The 22,352-nt window shown below is 49.3% G+C and overlaps 1 protein-coding gene across 7 annotated transcripts in view; it reads right to left on the reverse strand.

Annotated features, from left to right (window-relative positions):
• The window catches only part of chd9 (chromodomain helicase DNA binding protein 9), an 82,404-nt gene that overhangs the window by 11,481 nt on the left and 48,571 nt on the right, over positions 1-22,352 (reverse strand). For all 7 annotated transcript variants that reach the window (XM_060071368.1, XM_060071366.1, XM_060071367.1 and 4 more), the window contains 16 exons: positions 21,480-21,656; positions 20,667-20,810; positions 19,105-19,360; positions 17,703-17,913; positions 13,851-14,046; positions 12,141-12,344; positions 10,863-11,048; positions 10,221-10,331; positions 9,650-9,849; positions 8,187-8,386; positions 7,597-7,756; positions 3,030-3,119; positions 1,676-1,779; positions 1,395-1,512; positions 803-860; positions 555-603 (listed from right to left, as the gene is read on the reverse strand). In XM_060071368.1, coding sequence (XP_059927351.1) covers positions 555-603; positions 803-860; positions 1,395-1,512; positions 1,676-1,779; positions 3,030-3,119; positions 7,597-7,756; positions 8,187-8,386; positions 9,650-9,849; positions 10,221-10,331; positions 10,863-11,048; positions 12,141-12,344; positions 13,851-14,046; positions 17,703-17,913; positions 19,105-19,360; positions 20,667-20,810; positions 21,480-21,656 — 2,464 coding nt within the window. The remainder of the gene's footprint in view (positions 1-554; positions 604-802; positions 861-1,394; positions 1,513-1,675; positions 1,780-3,029; positions 3,120-7,596; positions 7,757-8,186; positions 8,387-9,649; positions 9,850-10,220; positions 10,332-10,862; positions 11,049-12,140; positions 12,345-13,850; positions 14,047-17,702; positions 17,914-19,104; positions 19,361-20,666; positions 20,811-21,479; positions 21,657-22,352) is intronic.

Raw genomic sequence — 22,352 nt, forward strand, 5'->3', positions numbered from 1 at the left:
CAAAGAATTTGGCCAGCTCACGTGTTATTTATTATCATGGTATATTGCTACGCCGTTTTAAGCGGCAATTTCATTTGGAATGCATCAGAGCCCTTTAAGGAATCAGTGATCCCACTCAATCCTCTCTGCGCCCGTGCACATGCACATCAGCACCGTGCACATGCACATCAGCACCGTGCACATGCACATCAGCACTGTGCACATGCACATCAGCACTGTGCACGTGCACATAGTGCCTCCCACACACACCCAGCATCCCTGCAGGAAATAAAGGTCCCTTTTTACGAATTCATTGTAAATCACTTTGGGAAACACTTCCCGTAATTATTATGACCCATTTCGGGGGCATTAATTATCTGTAAATCGACTCCTCTCTTCAAATGAAGGGCCAAGATAGTGACTCCCGAGCAAGATGGATGATTAACAACACCCTTGATATCCCGATGAAATAATGTCTATTTAATACTCCCATCAGTCATCATAAAGATCGAATCGTCAACTTTGAATTCCTCCAGTCGCTATGGACGTTTGAGTGACATATGGCACAGCATTACCTCCGGCGTTGTCCACGACGACCAGGTCTCCGGGCGAAGAGGCGTCGTCCTGCCAGGAGAAGAACCAGCGTTAAGGAACTACAGACCCCATGAGCGCCCCGGTCGGGGACTACAAAATCCCCAACATCTGCCTTGTGTTACAGCGCTAGTCAGGGGGGCGGACTTGGCAGAGCTTCTCCAAACAGTGCAGCCCCCCCTGCGGTGAGTCCCCCTGCTGTGAGCCCCCCTGCGGGGGGCTGTGAGCTTACCTCCATCTCGTCCTTCAGAAGAGCAGGGGCGGGCTTGTACTCTGGGTCATCCACATCCCTGCGCGCACACACACACACACACACACACACACACACACACACACACACACACACACACACACAGTCAGTTAGTATGGCGCGTTTGGGTCTGTAATGTGTAAGCCAATGAGGAACAATGTATATAATTTCCCATCAGTGAACAGACTACCACAAATCATGGGTGATGTATTGACATGTAATGAGAATGATTTGAAATGTTGTCAGTTTAACTATTTAAATGAGGAAACTGAATAAGGCCAATATAATTCAAACAATAAATAATTGAACAAAAACTTTTTTTTCATGTACCCGTTTACTTTAATTTGTTTACTTTGTTTTCCCGTGTGCGTGTGTGAGTATGTACGCACAGTATTTTCAACCCACTTTGCCCAATTAATTTAATAACTTTGCCCCGTTAATCTTTAACCATACAAATTATAACTGAAACACCGTTTACACAGTGCATGTGTGTGTATACGACACCGACATAGAGGAACAGAGTGGAGTTGCTTGGTGCCTGCCTAGCTGCCTAGCTGTCTATGTCTCTACCCACCCATCCATGTAGTCATTGGCCCTCTGCTCTGCAGCGATGGCCTTCTCGTCGGGCCGTCCCACGCGGTCTAGGAAGCAGAGGGCCGGGTCTGCTCTGATGGTGTTGTACTTCTCATAGCCTGGAGCACAAAACACAAGTACAAATACCGTATTCACCATTGTTTAGTTGTGACGCTTGCCCAAAATTTAATACATTTGAACAAGTCCTCAATATATGAACTTCCGCTCACGTTTGACTGAGAGTCTAGAGGTGAAGGTTCTAGATCTATTGGGATGACTCACCGTGCTTGAAGATGCCCAGTAACAGACCCTTGTCCGACACGCTGTCCCACCACAAGGCCGGCAGGTCAGAGCTCTCAGGCTCCGGCACACAGATGTTGATGTCACTGAGGAGGAGGAGGAGGAGGAGGAGGAGGAGGAGGAGGAGGAGGAGGAGGAGGAGGAGGAGGAGGAGGAGCAAGAAGAGGAAGAGGAGACAGAGTCAGAAGAACAACATGCAAAGAGCAGTCAAACAACATTGATTATCTTGTCGACACTGGACCATAGGCAGATCTTCTGATAGGAAGGTGTAGGAGGTGGTCAACTTTAAGCGTGAGCATGGTGTGAAATTATCTCAAATAAAATCGTAAAAAATAATTGTCTCAATGAATCAAAGCAAGCCAGTAACGGAGAAACAGGAGTTTCTCGAATTGCATGTGTTCATTGAGCCACTGAAACCTAGAAACCTAGAAAGCTCCAGTTCTGAGTTCGAACAGCAGGGGGAGCACTACAGCTTTCCTATTTATTTCCAGTCTTCAGAGAGAAGGGCTGCTCTGTAATTCAATCTGATACAGCCATGGACTCCACAGGTTTCTACCATCCCTCCCCATTATATCATCAACAGTTTGCGAATGCTCTAATTTTCTCCACAGTACACGCATCAGAAGGAAAAAGCTAACAGAAAACCACTCTAGCCGTCATTTCGGTAATTCCGGATGAATTGTTCAATCTGTGTTTGTGCAAATGTTCCAATCCAACTACGAGCACACAGGAGCTCCCCAGATCAAATAACAACTAATGCTCCCCCCTTCTGGACTTCTCCCCCCATCCTCTCAGTCTCCTCGGCAATGTTCTACCATCTTCTTCACACAAAGACCTGAACTGACTCTTCTGTGCGGCTTGTGAAATCTTCTCACCGCATGAATTTCTTGACATCCTGGCAGCCCTTAACTGCATCTGTTAAAATGTAACTGTGACACCACTTTGGTTGAGCATTCCCCTGTGAATGCTTAGACACTATGTATGTATACAACATGCACAATGACCTTATCTAACAGATCAAAACGATCAACATTTCAGTTCGACAATTTCCCACAATACAGTAACACACTCAACTCCAAGCCAACCTTTCAGCCCCGATAATTAAACCCTGGATAAATAAATAAATGTAAAACAATAAACGTACAGAACGACAAGGATTGGTTACTTGTCTCCTTTTGGGGCTAAATTCAATCAACTTTATTTGTAAAGCCCTTAATCTCACAGTATGTGTGACATACATCCAAGAAAAACTTGTCCCAGCTGACCGCCTGTACTCCTCTGGTCAGTGTCTGGGTGTTGTAGCTCTGTGAGCAGAGGACCAGGTAGGAGGACTCACCTGGCGTCTGCCCCGTCCAGCACCTTCTGGGACTGCACTCCGATCACCTCCTGCTTCAGGTAGTACAGCATTCTGACCCGAAGCAGAACCCTGCACACAGACAGCCGGTGTCACAACAAAGCCCACGGACAAACGCTGAGCGCGCACAACGGGGCCCACAGAACCAACACACACACACACACACACACACACACACACACACACACACACACACACACACACACACACACACACACACACACACACACACACACACACACACACACACACACGGCCTCGGAAGTTGAGTTGGACGGCAGTTTGGATAGTTGCAGAATTTTGACGTTTGAGTTGCAGCAATCTTATTTGACAGGATTGAGCATTCAAAATGTATTTGCACATAACTTTCACCACATTTTGGAAAGAGCAATATGTCCATCAATCTAGAATACAAAAATACAAACCGATTTAAATTGAGGTCCTACACAATCACCATGTACAGCTCCCTAAACGAAATATGCTTATGTCTGTCACCAAACTACGTGGTTCAGGGATTGCTAGGTCATGTGATCTGATCTGTCCCATAGGTTAATCAGTGGACTCCTAAAGCCTGATTAGTATGGATAGTACCGAGTACAGAGCTCACCACACACAGATCCAGAAGCTCTTGAACCACCGAGCAATGGTTGAACTCTGATTATGAGTCTCTCTCTCTCTCCCTCTCACTTCCTCTCCCTCCTTCTCTCTGCATCTCCCTTTCACCCTCCCTCCCTTCCCTCCCTCCCTCTCTCTCCCTCTCCCCCCCTCTACGGGGACCAAGGGACTGGGTTCTGGGCGAGTGAGAGGGAGAGCGAGGCGCTGAGTCATGGGGGAGACATTAGCGCTGTGGCGGCTGAGCGCTCAGTGCTGCACGGGCCGCCCGGGTCTCCAGGGACGTCGGAGCCTCGGGCGCAGGGCGTCACGGCGATGACACGCAGCCACCGGAGTGTCACGAGCATCCCAAATATGTCGGAGAGGTGTCCACGTTCTAGCCATGTTCCCCAGCATGGAGACTCCCCCCCCCCCCCCCCCCAACGGTGAAGGAGAGTTTACAACTATTTCCACTCTAGTCAGAAGCCAACATATCCGCCGTCTGTTTCCAGATGATTGAGTAATGGGAAACCTAAAACGGCGTTCGTTTTCCTGTAAAAAAAAAACCTGACAGATCCGGATGCGATGCATGAGTGATGATCTCACACTTTGGCGTAGCAATAAGCAATGCTTTTTACACGATTGCTTACATGATGCCGGAAGGTTTTGCTTCCCCTTCTGAGAGATGCATCTTCAGAGACATCAGAGACAAGGTACTCCCTGAGTAATTCAATCATTTCATTGGTGTGGACCCTGTGCAGTTGGTCTGGTAACCATGTCAATGACCAAGAGGTCTTGGTGAGATGTTGATGTTTACTCCTGGTAAACACTTACCCAGCATGCACTCTGACCTGTGCAGTAATGGGGTGATCAAACAAATGAGCCTTTCCACAGGGGTTGATAACGATCACCTAATTAGCATGAATGTTGTGTAACAACAAGACCCATGCATTTAATTTAAAATAGTCTCTCCCAGACTCAAGGACACTGTACATATGGGAACAGCAGTCAAAATAGGCACGATAAACATAAAAAATGCAGCAAAATACAGAAATAAAACCATGTCATAACGTGTCCAGTATTTCTTATCTCAACATCTCCCGGCAATATATACAAGTCACAGTGTAAAGGGTGTGAGCTAATTTGAATTGAACACACGCACACAATACAGCCTTTCTCCACAGCGTCTAGAAACTCATTCTACGGTCTTCACAAACAATCAAGAGTGACATTCCCGCAGCTCCCCGTCCACCAGTGAACTCAGGCCCACCGAATCGGCCGGGAAGCCACACACACTCATCACCACACCGCAACCACACTCTGTACTTTTACAGGTATCTTCCATCTTTAAGGAGCCCACAGACCGCGGCGAGGCTCATCTTCCCTGCGTAACGGGACCAATGCCACGACCAGTGTGGAGATATGGCAGAAGAACACCAAAGCCATCCCCTCCCTCCCTCCCTCCCACCCTCCCCCCTCACCCCTCCCTCCCTCCCTCCCCAGGTCAGCTGGAGCTTCCTCTGCCTGTCAACACACCCCTTCATCATTCTGCCTCTGACTCACCCAGACAGGCCAAAGCCTCTGTGTGTGTGTGTGCCTGTGCGCGTGCGTGTGTGTCTCTCTAGCAAAAGCAGAGCCCGTGAATAGCACACATTCTTCCAGAAGGACGCGGCCGTGTTCGTCTTGTCTGACAGAACAGCATATTTGCCATAGCTCACATCTCCCATCAACAAAAAGCCAACACATCACCGCACGTCAAACTTCAAGCCGTCTGTCAGCGGAGACGATTTCCCCGGCACCCACACACACACACACACACACACACACACACACACACACACACACACACACACACACACACACACACACACACACACACACACACACACACACACACACACACACACACACACACACACACACACACACACACCTCTTCTTGATGTGCCCTTCAATACAACTCTACCCTGTTCAAGAAATATGTGCAGCAGTGGTGCGGTACATTGGCCTGAACAGTATTATTTGATCATAAGGCCAGGGGACATTCGGATGCTCTCTAGACGTGTGTCAGAGCTGTGCTGTAGAACGCGGTCGGCTGGCTGCGGCCGACAGCTCGCTCAGCCACCACATTCCAGCCCCTGCAGCCCTGAAAAACACAGTCGTCAGCAGAAGCCTGCCCCCTCTCTGCATGTGCGTGTGTGTGTGTGTGTGTGTGTGTGTATGTGTGTGTGTCAGTGTGTGGGTGTGTGTCTCTGTGTGTGTGTGTGTCTGTGTGTGCGCGCCCCTGTTTGGCCGGCGTGAAACATTGGACAATCCCTGGATTCAGCAGTACTCAGCCCGGCTCAACAATGGGGAACTTTCTGACCGAAGCCCCCAGTGGACGCAAGCCCGGTCTTTAGAAAGAGGAGCAGCCTCCATCTCTTTGGCTTTATACCCAAATGCTCCACATTTCCAAAGCAACCCTTTTGTGGGTCCCAGTTTTCGCTCTCCCTCTTCTCCCGCTGCCTGTGAATCAGGGGGGCGGCGTGCCGGGCCGTCATGTCAGGAAGCCCACCCGTCTGAGGGTCTAGTAGGTACAGCCAGCACATTAGCCAATCGCTGCCCTGTCGCCTCAAATGGAGCCTTCAATGGATCCTGATTAATGCGGATTAGAGGTGCTACTGTTAAACTGCAATCAAAAGATAATTACCCGGCATACAATTAAAGATAAAGTGACACAATTGCAGTGCAAGGCCTTAAATAAAAATTTGTAATAATAAACACCTGCCAGATACGCGGGATACAAACGATCACACGCTTTGTAATTTACTTTGAGCAGCGGCATTAAAAACATTAAAAACATTGTCAACAAATCCCTTCAACATAATTCCATAAACAGCATTGTTTTTTTTGTTTTAAAGGGTTGGGTGATACATCGCGATTAATATTTATCATCCCTCGGCTGCATTATATCGACAACTTAAAAAAAACCTTGTGTGATGATACACAATTGCTAAGTGGCTACTGTTTTTAATTACCAACGACCACTAATAGGAAGCGCAGCCCATTCATTAACTGTGAAACGAGCATGATGGCAGAATTAGCTAAAAGCCAAGGCGGAGCCCACGCGTCTGTAGTGACACTCCTCAGAGCGACGGAGTCTGCATACAGATGATGGTGGAGAACGTGCTAAAGACGTGTCACTAATATGTGCTCCGACTGATACGAAAGTTCAAACTGAGTTTTATATTTTCCATGTGTGAAAACAGTGGCAATGCTGCTATCAAATTTGTCGGAGGCCGCCTTCGACTCATTTACAGCGACGCCGGGCTTCAGCAACACTATCGTTTCATAGCAAGTCCCCGTTCCGATAAACGGATAACACTGGGGTAACTGTCAGTTGGCGGCCTGCTCCTGGTTGTGTTGGACCTGCTGTCTGTGACGATGATAGGCACCCCGCTGTGCAGAACACAGACACAGCCTCCTCCCCTCTCCTCTCCTCCGTTACCATGGATATTCAAGTCCCGGCAAGGTTGAGAAAACACTAGAAGGCCCGACGATGACCCGTCTCACGGTAACGGTGGAGGTTGGCGGCGAACGTCTCTCTAACCACAATTCAACCATACGAACGTTGAACCATTTCACCCATAATCCTTTTCAAAACGACTACGATTCTAAAGACAGGGACACGACGGCTGTTCAAAGTGACGACTACAGCGTCTTAGAGTACCATATTAAGCGCTATATAAATTTAATTTATTATTATTATTATTATTATTACAGATTGACCACCATGAACACTTCAAGTTCAACGTCGTCCTCCTAAGGACATGCCTCAGCCTCCGTCCCCCTAGCGGTGCGGACCAGGCCAGCAGTGTGTTCAGCAGAGGACCGACCGGTCACAGTGGCCATCTGGGCTGGAGCATGGCCTTCTCATCCTCATAGAGACCCACAGCAGCGCGTTCACCGGAAGACCTACTTGTTACAGTGGTGCTTGAGGTGCTTCTTGTATCCCTCGTCCTGCAGCATGTGTTCGGGGTTGTGCTTCCGGAGCCACTCCGCCTTGTGGATGTCGAAGGAGCTGGACTGCGTCTTCATCTTCTTCCCCTTGCGTCCGCGCGGCACCGGAGCAGACAGCCCTGCTCACAGGAGGTCAGGGGTCAGAGGGGTCAGGGGGGGTCAAGTGGGTCAGAGGGGTCAGGGGGGATGGAGTCAAACAGTGTGTGACGCACAGGCAAGCATCGAGTTTGTCCAAACTCATCTCCCTTTCACCGTTAATACAACGATGATATAGTATTGTTGAGCGTTGAACGGCAATTGGAAAAGTTATAATCGTCCCAGAAATGCAGGAGCCCAGTACGCCTGCATTATGTGTGCCTCGGTTTTGCTTCCGAAGACAATTTTGGGAAAAAGGGATTGAATGTGGGTGGGGTTGTTTTTGTCTTCTTCATGATTGTTTGGAGGAGGTTGTATCCTACCGTTCGCATGATCACAGAACTAAGTGCGTATTGTAATTCTCCATCCCTGGTTCAGACATGAGGTCATTTCGGTCCGTTCGGTGGTCCTCACCGAGGTGGTTCTGGAGCTCCTTGGTCTGGCCGTCCTCGGTGGGCGCGATGAGGTCCCACATGAAGCTCTTGATCTTGTCGTCTCCGCGGTAGTGCACCAGGCAGTAGGCCAGCAGCGCCCTGCAGATGGACTCCACGTCGCGCTCCGCCAGCTGCTTCTTGAAGCGCCCGTGGTTCAGGATGTCCTTCCACCGGCCCCACCTAGACAGACCCCCAGGGACGGATCATGGGGGAGGGTGAAGGGTCAGGGTGGAGGGTGGTGGGTGAGGGTGGAGGGTGGTGGGTCAGGGTGGAGGGTGGTGGGTCAGGGTGGAGGGTGAAGGGTCAGGGGGGAGGGTGAAGGGTCAGGGGGGAGGGTGAAGGGTCAGGGGGGAGGGTGAAGGGTCAGGGGGGAGGGTGAAGGGTCAGGAAGGGAGGGTGGAGGATCAGGGGGGAGGGTGGAGGGTCAGGGCGGCGGGTGGAGGGTCAGGGGGGAGGGTGGAGGGTCAGGGGGGAGGGTGAAGGGTCAGGGGGGAGGGGGGAGGGGCAGGGTGGGGAGGGGCAGGGGGGAGGAGGAAACAGAGCACAGGGTGTCATGCGCTGGTCGGTGTAACCCGTTAAAAACTGCATCCGATGACATTCTTGGATTTAGTTCAGGAATTTAGTTCCGTTGAAGACCAAAACATTTAATTAATTGCAAACATTTATTAAATATTCAAAACTGACACCATCCACGGGCCTCGTGTGGCCTTTGGATGACAACTCATTAAAATTCATTAAAATAATGAACCTCTGGCAACACACACTCTCTCTCTCTCTCTCTCTCTCTCTCTCTCTCTCTCTCTCTCTCTCTCTCTCTCTCTCTCTCTCTCTCTCTCTCTCTCTCTCTCTCTCTCTCTCTCTCTCTCGAGGATCAAGAGAGATGATTGCTCATAAACACAACAAACCAAAGAAGAACCAGCATCACTACAATGAAGTGCACTATAATGGAGTGAATGAGGAACACATCGTAACAAATAAAACCAATGATCTGAACCATGGGTAGCCAGCACGGTGCCTGTGGGCACCTGGTCGACCACTGGGCCCACATGAGTCGCCCACAGAGCATGTTCTCAAAATAGCACTCGTCACCAAGGAGCTCTGTCTAAAAGTATTTATTTAATCATAACCCTTGGATTGATTTCGATTTTATGGCAATGATGAATATTGAATATAAAAAAACAAAAGAAAAATGTTTTATGAACTCTGACCTTGATTGGACAGCTCAATATCATGCGCACTCTTTGCTGAGACCAGCTAGCGAGTGCAGCTACGTTGGAGAGCTAGATGCTGTTTTACCCCAAAATAAAAGAAAAACCTGGCTGCCAAGTGCCTCGTTTGTATCAAACAAGTAGCCCTTGGTATTACCCAGCACCCTTAAAGTAGCTCTACGGTTCAAAAAGGTCGGTGACCCCAGATGTGAACAGGGGAGTTCATGCATCTCACCCGTAGACCAGCAGGTTCTTCTCCACCCTGAAGCACTCGGTGCGGCCGTAGCTGTTGAGCCGGTCGTGGGCGCGGCGCTGCCTGGGCTTGGAGACGTCTCCGTCGCTCTCGCCCTCGGACAGCTCCGCCAGCTCATCCTTGGTGGTGCTGAAGGGCCGGGTCTGCTTACGGACCCGGGGAGTGTCGATCACCAGGCTGTTCTGAGGGCCACAGCGGGGGGGGGGTCAAATACTATTTCTATGTTGGGGGGAATATTTCCCTTCTTCAAATTGTACAGAATGTGGCCTTTATGTTTTCATTTTGCACAAATATTGAAATACTTAAAATTCACAGTTTTAAATCTGTGAAATAAGATTTTACTTCAGGTCATCATCAAATGGCCAAATGTTGTTCTTCATGCTGGTAATATAATTGACAGTTAAACGCTTTGTGTATCCAATCAGAAATGGACCTCTAACAGAACCGGATAGTAGCCTGAAGTCACGTTCTAACCCCATGAAGACCAACGGAAAAAAAGTAAAACCTAAACCCTACAGGAGCTCCATACACATCCATCAGAGGGAATACTCACTCTGCCGTTGACCATCTCCACGTCGATCTCCGCCTTCTGGGCCCACTTGTCCCAGAAGTTGGGGTCGTCCAGGGAGATGTCCGTGCGGTTCCCCGAGGCCACAAAGCTGGCCTAGAGAGCAGACACCAGAATCACATGAATCAGACCATCATGCTTCATATCATCATCCCTAATGCCCTTCATCCACTCTGCAATAACTAGAGATGATCCGATACCATTTTTTCCTTCCAGACACCGAATATATACCGATACAGCATCTAGCATTGTAACTATTAATAGCACTGGTTCTTATTGAAGGGTTCTCTTAGGATGTCGCAATGTAAAGTCGGTTCACTTACTGTCAATTTTCTTTTTTCAGAACTACATTATTTACATTTATAATCTATAACACCGTTGTGTTTGTAATGTTCTTTGTCTGTTTGGTAAATTAGCGAGTCATGCGATGGTATCAGATCAACGCATACACGCATATGACTCCCCGATACCCGACACTGCATCTTAGGCAGTATCGGAGTCATTTCCAATACTGATGATCCGGCATCGAAAACGACTCTAGCAATAACCTAGACAAAAGCCTCGACCAGGTACGGCCGGACAGACGGGGAAGGGGTGCGGTCCCCGGGTCCGCTCCCTGGGGCGTACCTTGGCGAAGGTGGACCCCCGGCCCTCTGACTCGATGGTGATGGTCTTGGTGCGGCGCTGGAGGATCTGGTCGATGTCCTCCTCGCAGAACTTGGCGCCCTCGTCCTCCTCGTCCATGATGGCTCCGTAGGCCCCTCGCCTCAACAGGTCCTCGATCTCCTTCTTCGACAGCTGCTGCTGCGTCGCCTAGGCAACCGGAGGGGAGAGGAGGAGGAGGGGGAGGAGGGAGGCGGATTGTTTACATGGTTGGCTGGGTGAAGTTCTGCTCTGCTGTATTAATAGCACAAAAGCCTAGATGGGCTTTTATTTTCCGTTATCCGCGTTTGTGTTTTCCCTCGTGGCTCCTGCCGTCGTGTCGGCTGCTCGGCGGCTCGGAGCCTCGATAGGCCCTTCTGGGGCCCCGGGAGCATGTGTTAGAAAGAGCTCAAGTTGACTCGGTCTGATGTTCCTCAAGCACAGGAAGCTTCCGTCAGCGCGCCGCACTTCAGATCCACACGCATCAACACGGACGCGGAGAGCTGCTGATGTTCTGCTCAAGGGCTCCCCAGCAGGGAGTCGCTCTTGTGTTTTAATGATCGCACCCTGAGGGCTCCCTTGCCCGTTGTACCCAGCATTGCACAATTAAATGATGCAAATAGAACACGTTTTTTCACTCCAGCCAAACTAGAGTCGACCTGAGCCAAAGTTAAAGACATACATCGTCTTAGCAATGTCCAACTGTGACGACCGCAATAATAACAGTGATTAAGCCTAGAACTAATTAAAATCTGAACGTTCACAAACAGGACAAATGTGTGCTATGAGGACAATTATGAAGCAATTCCGTGACCAGTCACCATGAATGAATATCTTGTTTCCACATCATCTGTGGAAACCGCATACTCCCTTTCCCCGGCCCAAAATATGCCTAGATTTTTAGTACATTTTTAGTACATGAAAAGGAGTGAGAAACAAGGGCTTTTGCTTCAGGCACCTGGCTAATTTCTCCCAAAAAAAGAAGTAGAAAGCCAGGGGAGGGTCAGAGAAGCAGAGGGGAATCCCCATTCTAATATATTCTTTCACAAACTGACAAAATGTTGGTGTTTCCTGATGCGCTCTCTTTTTCACGGATCACCTTTCTCCTCGTTTTCCGATTTACAGCTCTCACAGAAAATCGATCAAGCTTTTTTTGTTTTAATTTTCTGGGTACCCCCTGCAGTACTCCAAAGTACCCCTAGGGGTACGCGTACCCCCATTTGAAAACCACTGCTGTAGAACACACTAGACCGGGTCACTCACCCCTCCTCCTCCAGCACCTCCTCCCGGTCCCCCTCCGGCCCCTAGGCTGTTGTCCCGCCCGCTCATGCTCTGGAGCACAGCCTTGTCCAGGCCCAGCTTCAGGCTGGCCCGGTCAAACATCTCCCGCTCGTACGAGTTCCTGGTGATCAGGCGGTACACCTTCACAGCCTTGTTCTGCCCGATGCGGTGGCAGCGAGCCTGAGCCTGGAAGCAGAAGCACAGCGGGTTAGGAGGCGTTATACACATTAGGTTTGAGCCGATGCTGCTAAACTAAAGGGTATAGAGTAGACTTAGACTTAACCCAGAATTAACTAACATAAAGGGGACATATTATACCACCAGGTGCGAGTGTGATTAGCCTTACAAGCCGTTTCGAAAATCAGCCCCACATTACATCACTTTTGGGCGTGTCAACCTAGATCTGTGCTAGCACCTGGTGGTATAATAATATGTCCCCTTTAAGATAAAGGCCATAAAGCTTGACTCACCAGTTTCAAACTGCAACGCAACTAAAACAGGATTCAGCCTCTAAAAACCTACGATTTGACGCGACGCGTTTACAAATCGGACGAAAGTGAAAGATATTACAGAGGAATTCCTTGATCATTTACCAGCTCGATTATGTGCACCGTGTCTAAAGGAGACGTCAAAGTCCCAGCAGAGGATTTCCATTAGCCTTGATGGAACACAAGTACATTGTGTTTGGACAGTTGAAATTAACCGCCTGCTCGTCACAGCCACGCAGCCGCGTGTCTTTAGCTTTAACGCGTTCACTATGGAGGCCTCGCCGTTAGACATGAGAAACAAAGGGGATCCCCTGACGAAGAGGAAGGTGTGTAGCAAGCTGAGGTGTAGTAAGGTTTGAGGACCACAATGGAAATAAGTCCTGGACTTTATTGTGTTTTTATCCTCAATTGTATTTGATGTGTGCAAGGCATTTGTTAAAAAAGGTGTGTAGCACACGGAGGAGGAGTCAGGTGTGTAGGATACTGAGGAGGAGGAGTCAGGTGTGTAGGACACTGAGGAGGAGGAGTCAGGTGTGTAGGACACTGAGGAGGAGGAGTCAGGTGTGTAGGACACTGAGGAGGAGGAGTCAGGTGTGTAGGACACTGAGGAGGAGGAGTCAGGTGTGTAGGATACTGGGGAGGAGGAGTCAGGTGTGTAGGACACTGAGGAGGAGGAGTCAGGTGTGTAGGACACTGAGGAGGAGGAGTCAGGTGTGTAGGACACTGAGGAGGAGGAGGAGTCAGGTGTGTAGGACACTGAGGAGGAGGAGTCAGGTGTGTAGGATACTGAGGAGGAGGAGTCAGGTGTGTAGGATACTGAGGAGGAGTCAGGTGTGTAGGACACTGAGGAGGAGGAGTCAGGTGTGTAGGACACTGAGGAGGAGGAGTCAGGTGTGTAGGATACTGAGGAGGAGGAGTCAGGTGTGTAGGATACTGAGGAGGAGGAGTCAGGTGTGTAGGACACTGAGGAGGAGGAGTCAGGTGTGTAGGACACTGAGGAGGAGGAGTCAGGTGTGTAGGACACTGAGGAGGAGGAGTCAGGTGTGTAGGACACTGAGGAGGAGGAGTCAGGTGTGTAGGACACTGAGGAGGAGGAGGAGTCAGGTGTGTAGGACACTGAGGAGGAGGAGTCAGGTGTGTAGGACACTGAGGAGGAGGAGTCAGGTGTGTAGGACACTGAGGAGGAGGAGTAAGGTGCAGTTACCTGCAGGTCGTTCTGGGGGTTCCAGTCAGAGTCGAAGATGATGCAGGTGTCGGCGGCCGTGAGGTTGATGCCCAGCCCCCCCGCCCGCGTGCACAGCAGGAACACGAAGCGGTCCGAGTCCGGCTTGCTGAAGCGATCGATGGCCGCCTGCCGCATGTTCCCCCGCACGCGCCCGTCAATACGCTCGTACAGGTACCTGTGACGAGGACCAGAGGGAGAGCACCCAACGTTTAAGAATCAAGAAAGCAGTTTGAAGCAGGCTTGCAACGTGACGTCACGGTTAGAAGGACAGACAAAGCCCTATTTTTACGCAGGATGCTGTGATTGTGTTTTGCATTTAATTTCAGTGGAATGCAAACATCGACAATGAATATGGCGTGTCGAACAAAACGTCAACGCGCTTTTGTGAACACGCTCTTTCACAAAATCCAGACGCAGAACTGCCACTAGACAGGCCACTGACTTCTCAAACAATTCCCTGGAAGAGGACTCGACACTCCGGCAGCCACCGCCTTCCTCTTCAGCACACAGAAATACCCGTCTCATACAAGGCCCTTGCATCTTTGTTGAGATGGCCTTGCTCTTCCATTCTCTCTCTCTCTCTCTCTCTCTCTCTCTCTCTCTCTCTCTCTCTCTCTCTCCTTCCCCCCCCTCCCTCCCTCCCCCAGTGTCTCTCCCCCTCTCCCCCCCTCCCTCCCCCCTCCCTCAGGGGTCTCCCTCTCCGTCTGGATCTGCCCTCTCTGGCAGGGCAGAGATGGGAGAAGGAGGGGAGGGGCGGGCAGTAACCTGCTGTTGAACTCAGTGCGCCGCGTGCATTTTTAAAACCTTGTGCTGGAGGTTTAGCTCGAATGGGCGGTTGGGGGGGAGATGGAGGGAAATAACAGAGACAAAACTAATTATATTTGCATGACCCACAGCTGACCTTTTTGACTCTACCGTGACCCATTTTGTGAATGCCTTGCTAAATGTCTGGCAGGCGCACATAGAGAACACACACACACACACACACACACACACACACACACACACACACACACACACACACACACACACACACACACACACACACACACACACACACACACACACACACACCTATAGAAATATCTAATGAAAAAAAGGATTTGCATAGATGGAGAGGCTTAGTACAGAGTGTTCAAGAAAGTCTGATTATTATTATTATTCATTCTACAGCATATACATATGATTTTCTAGAAAACCTGCTTCATGATATATTACTTGTACATTCTGTACGACGAGTGCCATGAATATTTCTGGAGAGCACATTTCCCTTTAGTTCCCAGTGAAGTACTCGCCCTTTGTTTCACCATACCAGTGACTCTGTGGTGGGGAAGGCAGACCGACTGCTTGCCGTACCATGTGATGTCCAGCTGGCAGTTCAACAGCCCCCCAAAATAACTCCTACTAAAACACAATGTCAGTCCCTGCCAAGCCGCAGAAAAGTCAGGTATCCACTTTAGTCCATTAACACTGTCAGCTATAAAGAGAGGTCATCATACCCGGACAGTAAAGGGAGATATTGCCTTAGCAGGTAGGACAGGCCCCGAAAGAAGAGCATGGATTTACTGCCTGTTACGGACAGTTTCGTTATATTTCTTCAGGAGCAACACAAGGTTGAAACCTCTCGGGGGGGGGGAATTAATGTGAGTGCACATCTCAAACAGATCCTCACAGAAAACACACTTCCGTCGTGTACTTTATTTTACCTTCTTCAATGTTATTTCTTTTATCTCACTTGCACACGAGTTCCCAAACCCGCCTCCGCCAACCAAAGAGGTAAAGCCCACTGGTGGCAGACCCCATTAAGACTAAATGACGGCGTGTAGCCGCGTGGAACCGCAGCAGCACACATAAGATCAGGCCCCTGTGCCGCGTTCATCTGGCCCTGCTTGATTATTTGCCGGTAATGGGCAGCGTTGCGTCTCAGCCGGTGCTAAATGCCTCCTGCGCTCCCCTCACCGGGGAGCCCGGCAGGCAGGATTAAGTGTTTCTTTTCAATCAGAATAAAATCTAATAAAAGGCGGGCGAAGGGGTGGATTTAATATTCACAGTGCAGCGGTAAGCAAACCCCAGACGTTTTATAAGGACAAGTGTCAGCTTGTAGAAAACACAAGAGAAAAGGAGGAGAGGAAAGAAACGGATGACGGGGACAAATCCTCTCCGGGGATCTGAGTGACGTTTGTACGCGACGACCGAGACGACGCTGAGTGACAGCCGGACGGGGGACAGCACAACATGCTTCCTTTGGAAACAGTTCTCAGATCTGGATTCTGGCTCGTTGGATTGGGATGTTATGGTGGCAGCTGAACCATAGCACCGGGCTAAGGTTTGGTCTAAGTACCGTATTTTCCGGACTATACGTCGCTCCCGAGTATTAGTCGCATCAGTCAAAAAATGCTCCATGACGAGGAAAAAAACATACATATGTCGCATCGGTGTATAAGTCGCATTTATTTTTAAACATTTAAACAAGAGAGTTTCCTCGGCTTTTCGCCAGTCCCGGACAGGTTTTTCACTCACCCCAAACTTTCTTTCTGTTGCTCGATTGCTGTTTTCGGCTGCATACTTTATAATCTGCAGTTTAAATTGTGCAGTATAGATTTTTCTTTTTGGCGGCATTTTATTTTGTGTTCTCTTTTGTTTTGTCTACGGTCTAGTTTATTTATAATTTATTCGGTGGTGCAGTAGGCTTGCAGCGTTCAGTTGTAGGCCTAATGAATGACGGTGCCATCTTGCGGCCGAAGATTATGTACGCACAATTTTGGCACATAAGTCGCTTTGAAATATAAGTCGCAGGGCAAGCCAAACTACAAAAAAAACGCGACTCATAGTCCGGAAAATACGGTACACTAAATAAATGTTCCCCATACAAGCACTTAGTTTATACGTTTTTGTCTCTGCATCACATAAACCTTTACACCAAGATGCTTTTGCATCTCAGCCAGCCAGCCCTAAACAGGCAGAGGGAACGATGACTCCTCTCCTACGGTCACTACTGTGCTGTGCTGCTGGCTCATGCTTTATGTACTGTTACTCTCCGGTATCGCTGCAGGAGGGTGTGGCTAAGGTGTAGTGTTGGTTCTCCTTATGATGTACAGATAATGTCTGTAATTGTTGTGTGAAGCATAGTGTTGGTTTCTCCGTGTCATGTACAGTTTTGTGTAAAATAATTTCACCACCAGGGACTGACTAACTAACTAACCGAATAACTAACTAACCAACTGACTAAATAACTAACTCAGCCACCTTGGGTGCCCTCACCTTCTCTGGATGAGGCAGTATAACAAACTAACCGACTAACTAACCAACCGTCTTTGTAACTGACTGACTAACTAGCTGACTAACTAACCAACTGACAAGCTCGGCCACGGTGGTTGCCCTAACCTTCTCTGGATGAGGCAGTCTAACAGACTAACCGACTAACTAACCAACCAACTAACTAACCAACTGACTAACCAGCTTACTAACCAACTGACTAACTCCTCCACGGCGGTCGTCCTCACCTCCTCTGGATGAGGTATTCTAACTAACTAACTACCTAACTAACTAACCAACTGACTAGCTCCACCACGGCGGTCGTCCTCACCTCCTCTGGATGAGGTAGTCTAACTAACTAACTAACTAACCAACTGACTAGCTCCACCACGGCGGTCGTCCTCACCTCCTCTGGATGAGGTAGTCTAACTAACTAACTAACTAACTAACTGACTAACTAACTAACCAACTGACCAGCTCCACCACGGCGGTCGTCCTCACCTCCTCTGGATGAGGTAGTCTAACTAACTAACTAACTAACCAACTGACTAGCTCCACCACGGCGGTCGTCCTCACCTCCTCTGGATGAGGTAGTCTTCCAGGATGTCCAGGCAGCGGACCATCTGGGAGAAGATGAGGACCTTGTGTCCGCCCGCCTTCATCTTGGGCAGCAGCTTATCGATGAGCACCAGCTTGCCGGCCGACTGCACCATGGCCTGGAGGTGGAAGTCCATGGCCGTGGGGCTGTACACCTCCCTGAAGTCCTCCATGATCTTCTCCTCTGCTCCTGGGGGGGGCGACAGAGACATGGACGTGGTCAGCTTCTTAACCACAACCTCCACCACAACCTCTAGTTTGGTTGTCCCGCTAAATATCTAGGACATTATTATCATTGTAAATGGATTGCAGTTATACACCGCCTTTCTAACCAGTGGCCACCAAAGCGCTTTACAATATTGCCTAAGCCATGCAGGGCGACAGCCAGCTTGTGGGGAGCACAAGGGTCAGAGAAGTCATGCTCAGGGACGCCTCAACTCAGCTAGGAGGAGCCGGGGGTCGAACTAGCAACCTTCCGATTACCAGCCAACTCCCTCTTCTTCCTGAGCCACGTGCCGCAATATCATATCTTTTTTGTCTTATGTATTCCATCATCAATTCACTGGATGTGACGATAATAACCGACTATGCAGCAGGTCCACCAAGCGTTCCACCAGGCGAGAGGGGGGGGGAGTACTTCTCACATCCAGCCAGGCTTTGCACATTTCTCCTCTCCGCAAAGAGACTAGTGCGGAGAGAACGCCATTGTATTGAAAGAAAAGACCCCGGCACTGAATGGAGTTGGGATCGCTCGCAAGGACAATTTCGGTAGTAAGTGGTAGCTTACCAACGTACCGCGGTAATACACCTAGTGAGCTGAAAGAACGGAAGAGAGCCGGGGGCCAGCCGCAGGTTGAGTCAGGACTGGAAGTGAACAATAGAGCCGTAGCATATTCCCCTAGCGTAGTAGCGTCCAACGCTAGCTCCTTCCGCCGCTAGCTCCACCCTCCCTAAGCTCCTTCCCTCCCTAGCTCTTTCCCCCCCAGCCCCTTCCTCACCTAACCCCCTCCTCCCCTAGCCCCATCCTCACCTAGCTCCTTCCTCCATTAGCCCCTTCTTCCCCTAGCTCCTTCTTCCAATCCAGTTAAAAACCCAGAGAGATGAATCCAGTTCAAGGTACGGACACTGAGCAGACGGATTGGATTCAGCTCCACATTGTGACCGCACACTGCAGGCTTCAGAACACGCACTTAAAAGAGAATCAATTTGAGTGAGATAAGATGATAAAGCTTACTCAGTGGACTGTACCAAGTGGACTATCATCTATCATCTAGATCTACATCTAGATGGACACGCTCACTTGTGATGTCACAGGGCTTGCATTGGCTAATCACCCTCACATCAGGAGGTAAGAGAAGAACGTCCAGTTCCCTAGGCGTACCTTTGATGAGGTAGGGGTGGTTGCAGCACTTCCGGAGCTCCATCATGGTGTTGACCAGGTTGGGCACGTTGGACTGGCCCACGCCCTTGGCCAGGAAGGAGAAGTTCTTCTCCAGGATGGCGCGGTAGTATTTCTTCTGGATGTTGGTGAGCTCCACCTCCACGATGGTCTCCTCCTTGGGGGCCAGCTTCTTCTCCACGTCCTCCTTCAGGCGCCGCAGCATCATGGGCTTCAGGATGGCCTGCAGCTTCTGAACCTGGGGGGGGGGACACGGCGTTAGAGAAGATCAACGCCGCTCTGAGTTCACTAAGAGGGGTCTCACCCTGCGCTCAGCAATAAAGACTAATTTCTTCCTTCTTTCTTTTGCATTTTTATGCGTTATTAAAGAGTGAGGGAAGAACATGCAGCAAATGTGTTCAGGACTGAGCCTATATGGTCCACGCCCTACCCGGTGAGCCACCAGGGCGCCCCATAAATACTGATTTCTTTTTGGTTTACCGTCCCAACTTTATCCAATCGGGGGAGATACTGAGAAATTGGTTGGCTTTTCCCAAAGACAGACGGAATTAAAGGATACAGAAAAATGTAATGATATGAAACAGCTTTTTGGAAGCAGTTTGTGTTTTTGTATCGTGGACGGTCGAAATGTGTCGTAGATATTCCTCCTTACTTGAAACAGTTAACCACCATATGTCGGTGTGTGTGCGTGTGTGCGCGAGTGCGCCTACCATCTGTGATTTTCTGTGTAGGTTAGGTTTCATAATCCCTGCGCGTGATTTCAGTGTGACCCAGATAAAGAAAAGGAGCCACTTAAAATGGTCCCATCTGCAGAAGCGGGGTATTGATGTTGAAACGCAACAAAAAAACACCAGTTGGGGAGGATAAAAAAAAACAAACATGGCTGACCCACCGATGACTCCAGCTGTGTCTAAAGAGACTAATCGGGCTGCATATTATAGAAGCAGACAAAGACACAATCCTGTAATTGTGTGTGTCACCGTGATATTTCTAAAAAGGGACTGACGATGCAAATGCACACTGTAAATGAAACCGATTGTTAGAACGGAGAGTAATCCGCCATGGCTCACACAGCCATCACACAGATTAGTGCAATTGATGATTTTTTTTCTCCCACATCAAATTTGTGCCAAGAGATGTATCCTAGCAAGGGGTAGAACCCAAGTCCTCATTTTAATCAGGAAAAAGCCAGATTGAAATGCTCCCTTTCACCAGAGGTGCTGTTGTGGCAGTAAATAGACTGCATTTATACAGTGCTTTTCTAACCAGTGGCCACTCAAAGCACTGTGCAATACTGCCTAACATTGACCCATGCATGCACACATTGACACACCGACGGCAGTGTCAGCCATGCAAGGCGACAGGCAGCTCGTCGGGAGCAGTCAGGGCGAGGTGTCTTGCTCAGGGATACCTCAACACTCTAGGAGGTAGGAGGTGCTGGGGATCGAACTTCCGGTTACAAGCCAACCTGCCCCTCCTCCTGAGCCACATGCCGCCCAGTAAGAATTCCCATGAAACGCACGGGATCCTTGAAGCTGGATTACCTGCTCCTCCGTCTTGAGGTCTCCAAACTCCTGCATGAAGGTGTTCTCGGAGGGGAACCGCGCGGGCTCCAGGAAGTGCAGCAAGCTGAACAGTTCCTCCACCGTGTTCTGCAGGGGAGTCCCGGTCAGCAGGACTATATGCTCCTGCACAGGAACACCGGGCATCGTGTGTCAACACAGACACTTGTAACCACAGCTCCTGAATCACTTTATGTGCACATTTTCCAGCCTAATGAATTCAGCTACCGTTAGGGTGAACAATTAGGGCAGCACAGTGTTTAACCGTTTATTCCGAGAAGAGAAAGTGTCTCGACGTGACCGAAAATGAAGCATTTGTACTCGTACTTGTATTATGTACATGCGTATCTAATGTACATGCCAATATGCAATTCTATCAATATTTAGGAATAATTAAATGGACTGAAACAGATTAGAAGGATTTCTAGTGCATGCTCAAATTCTCTGCAACTCATTTATCCATGGTTTTCATGCATTGTGTGCAGTGAGTGTGTGAGCGAGTGTGTGACTGAGTGACTGAGTTGGTGACTGAGTGAGTGCCTGAGTGACTGAATGCCTAAGTGAGTGAGAAAGTGTGTGACTGAATTGGTGAGTGAGTGAGTGAGTGAGTGAGTGAGTGAGTGAGTGAGTGAGTGAGTGACTGAGTGACTGAGTGAGTGACTGGGTGAGTGACTTACTGACGTGACTGATGGGAATGACTGACTTCCTGACTGTCGGGAATGACTGAGTGACTGAGTCAGTGAGTGAGTGAGTGTGTTTTTGACTGACTGAGTGACTGACTGAGTGCGTGCCTACCAGGTTCATGAGCTTGAAGCCCTCCAGCAGCTTGCAGTTCTTGTTCTTGAGGCGGTGGGCTTCGTCGATGATGACGCAGCGCCAGTCGATGGCGTTGAGCTCCGAGCAACCCCCCAGGATCATCTCGAATGTCGTGATGATCGCCTGGAACTTGTAGGCGCCCCGCACCACCCGACCCTGGACACAAAGGTACCATGCTCATTTCTTAAACCAAAACAGGGGCTTTGTTACGCAGCAAAAACAAGGGGACGCGCCAATGATCAAAACAGGTAAGCAGACATAATGCAAGTATAACAGCAGAATATGGCCCCTCTCCCCTTAACGAGAACACTTGCTATGAGTTCCCTCCACAGTAAATTCCCCTCAAAGAGGGAAGTGAGAGTGAAGATCTTTTCCTATGAATTGGGACACCACTATAATTATTATTATGCAAATGGCGTAGCGAACGTGCTCCCCTACGTCATGCGCAAAATCGACGTGTCTACACTACAGGAAGAAGCCTACTACTATTTTCATTCACGTTTGAAAATGTGACCCTTGTGTCGGAAATAAGACGACCTGCACATTCAGATAGTACAGTTAAATCCAGTTATGGTTAAATAATTAAACATAATGTATAACTGTTTGAAAAACATGGAAAAATTGCCACTTGCTCAGTTCGCAAGGTATCCTGGGTCATTTGTGATACTCCTTTAGCTGCAAGTGAGGTACCGAGCTGAAGGGATGATTTTAAGGGAAAATAGGCACTCCCTCTAGCTCCCTAAGTATTGGAACACCCTACCCCTCTGCGGGAACGAGCTAATTCTAGGGCTAGGGCTTAAATCTAGGGCTAATGGGAGTACTGGGACGGGGCCCATATACACTATTCCACAG

This window comes from Gadus macrocephalus, chromosome 14, assembly GCF_031168955.1.
Source record: "Gadus macrocephalus chromosome 14, ASM3116895v1".
Lineage (NCBI taxonomy): Eukaryota > Metazoa > Chordata > Actinopteri > Gadiformes > Gadidae > Gadus > Gadus macrocephalus.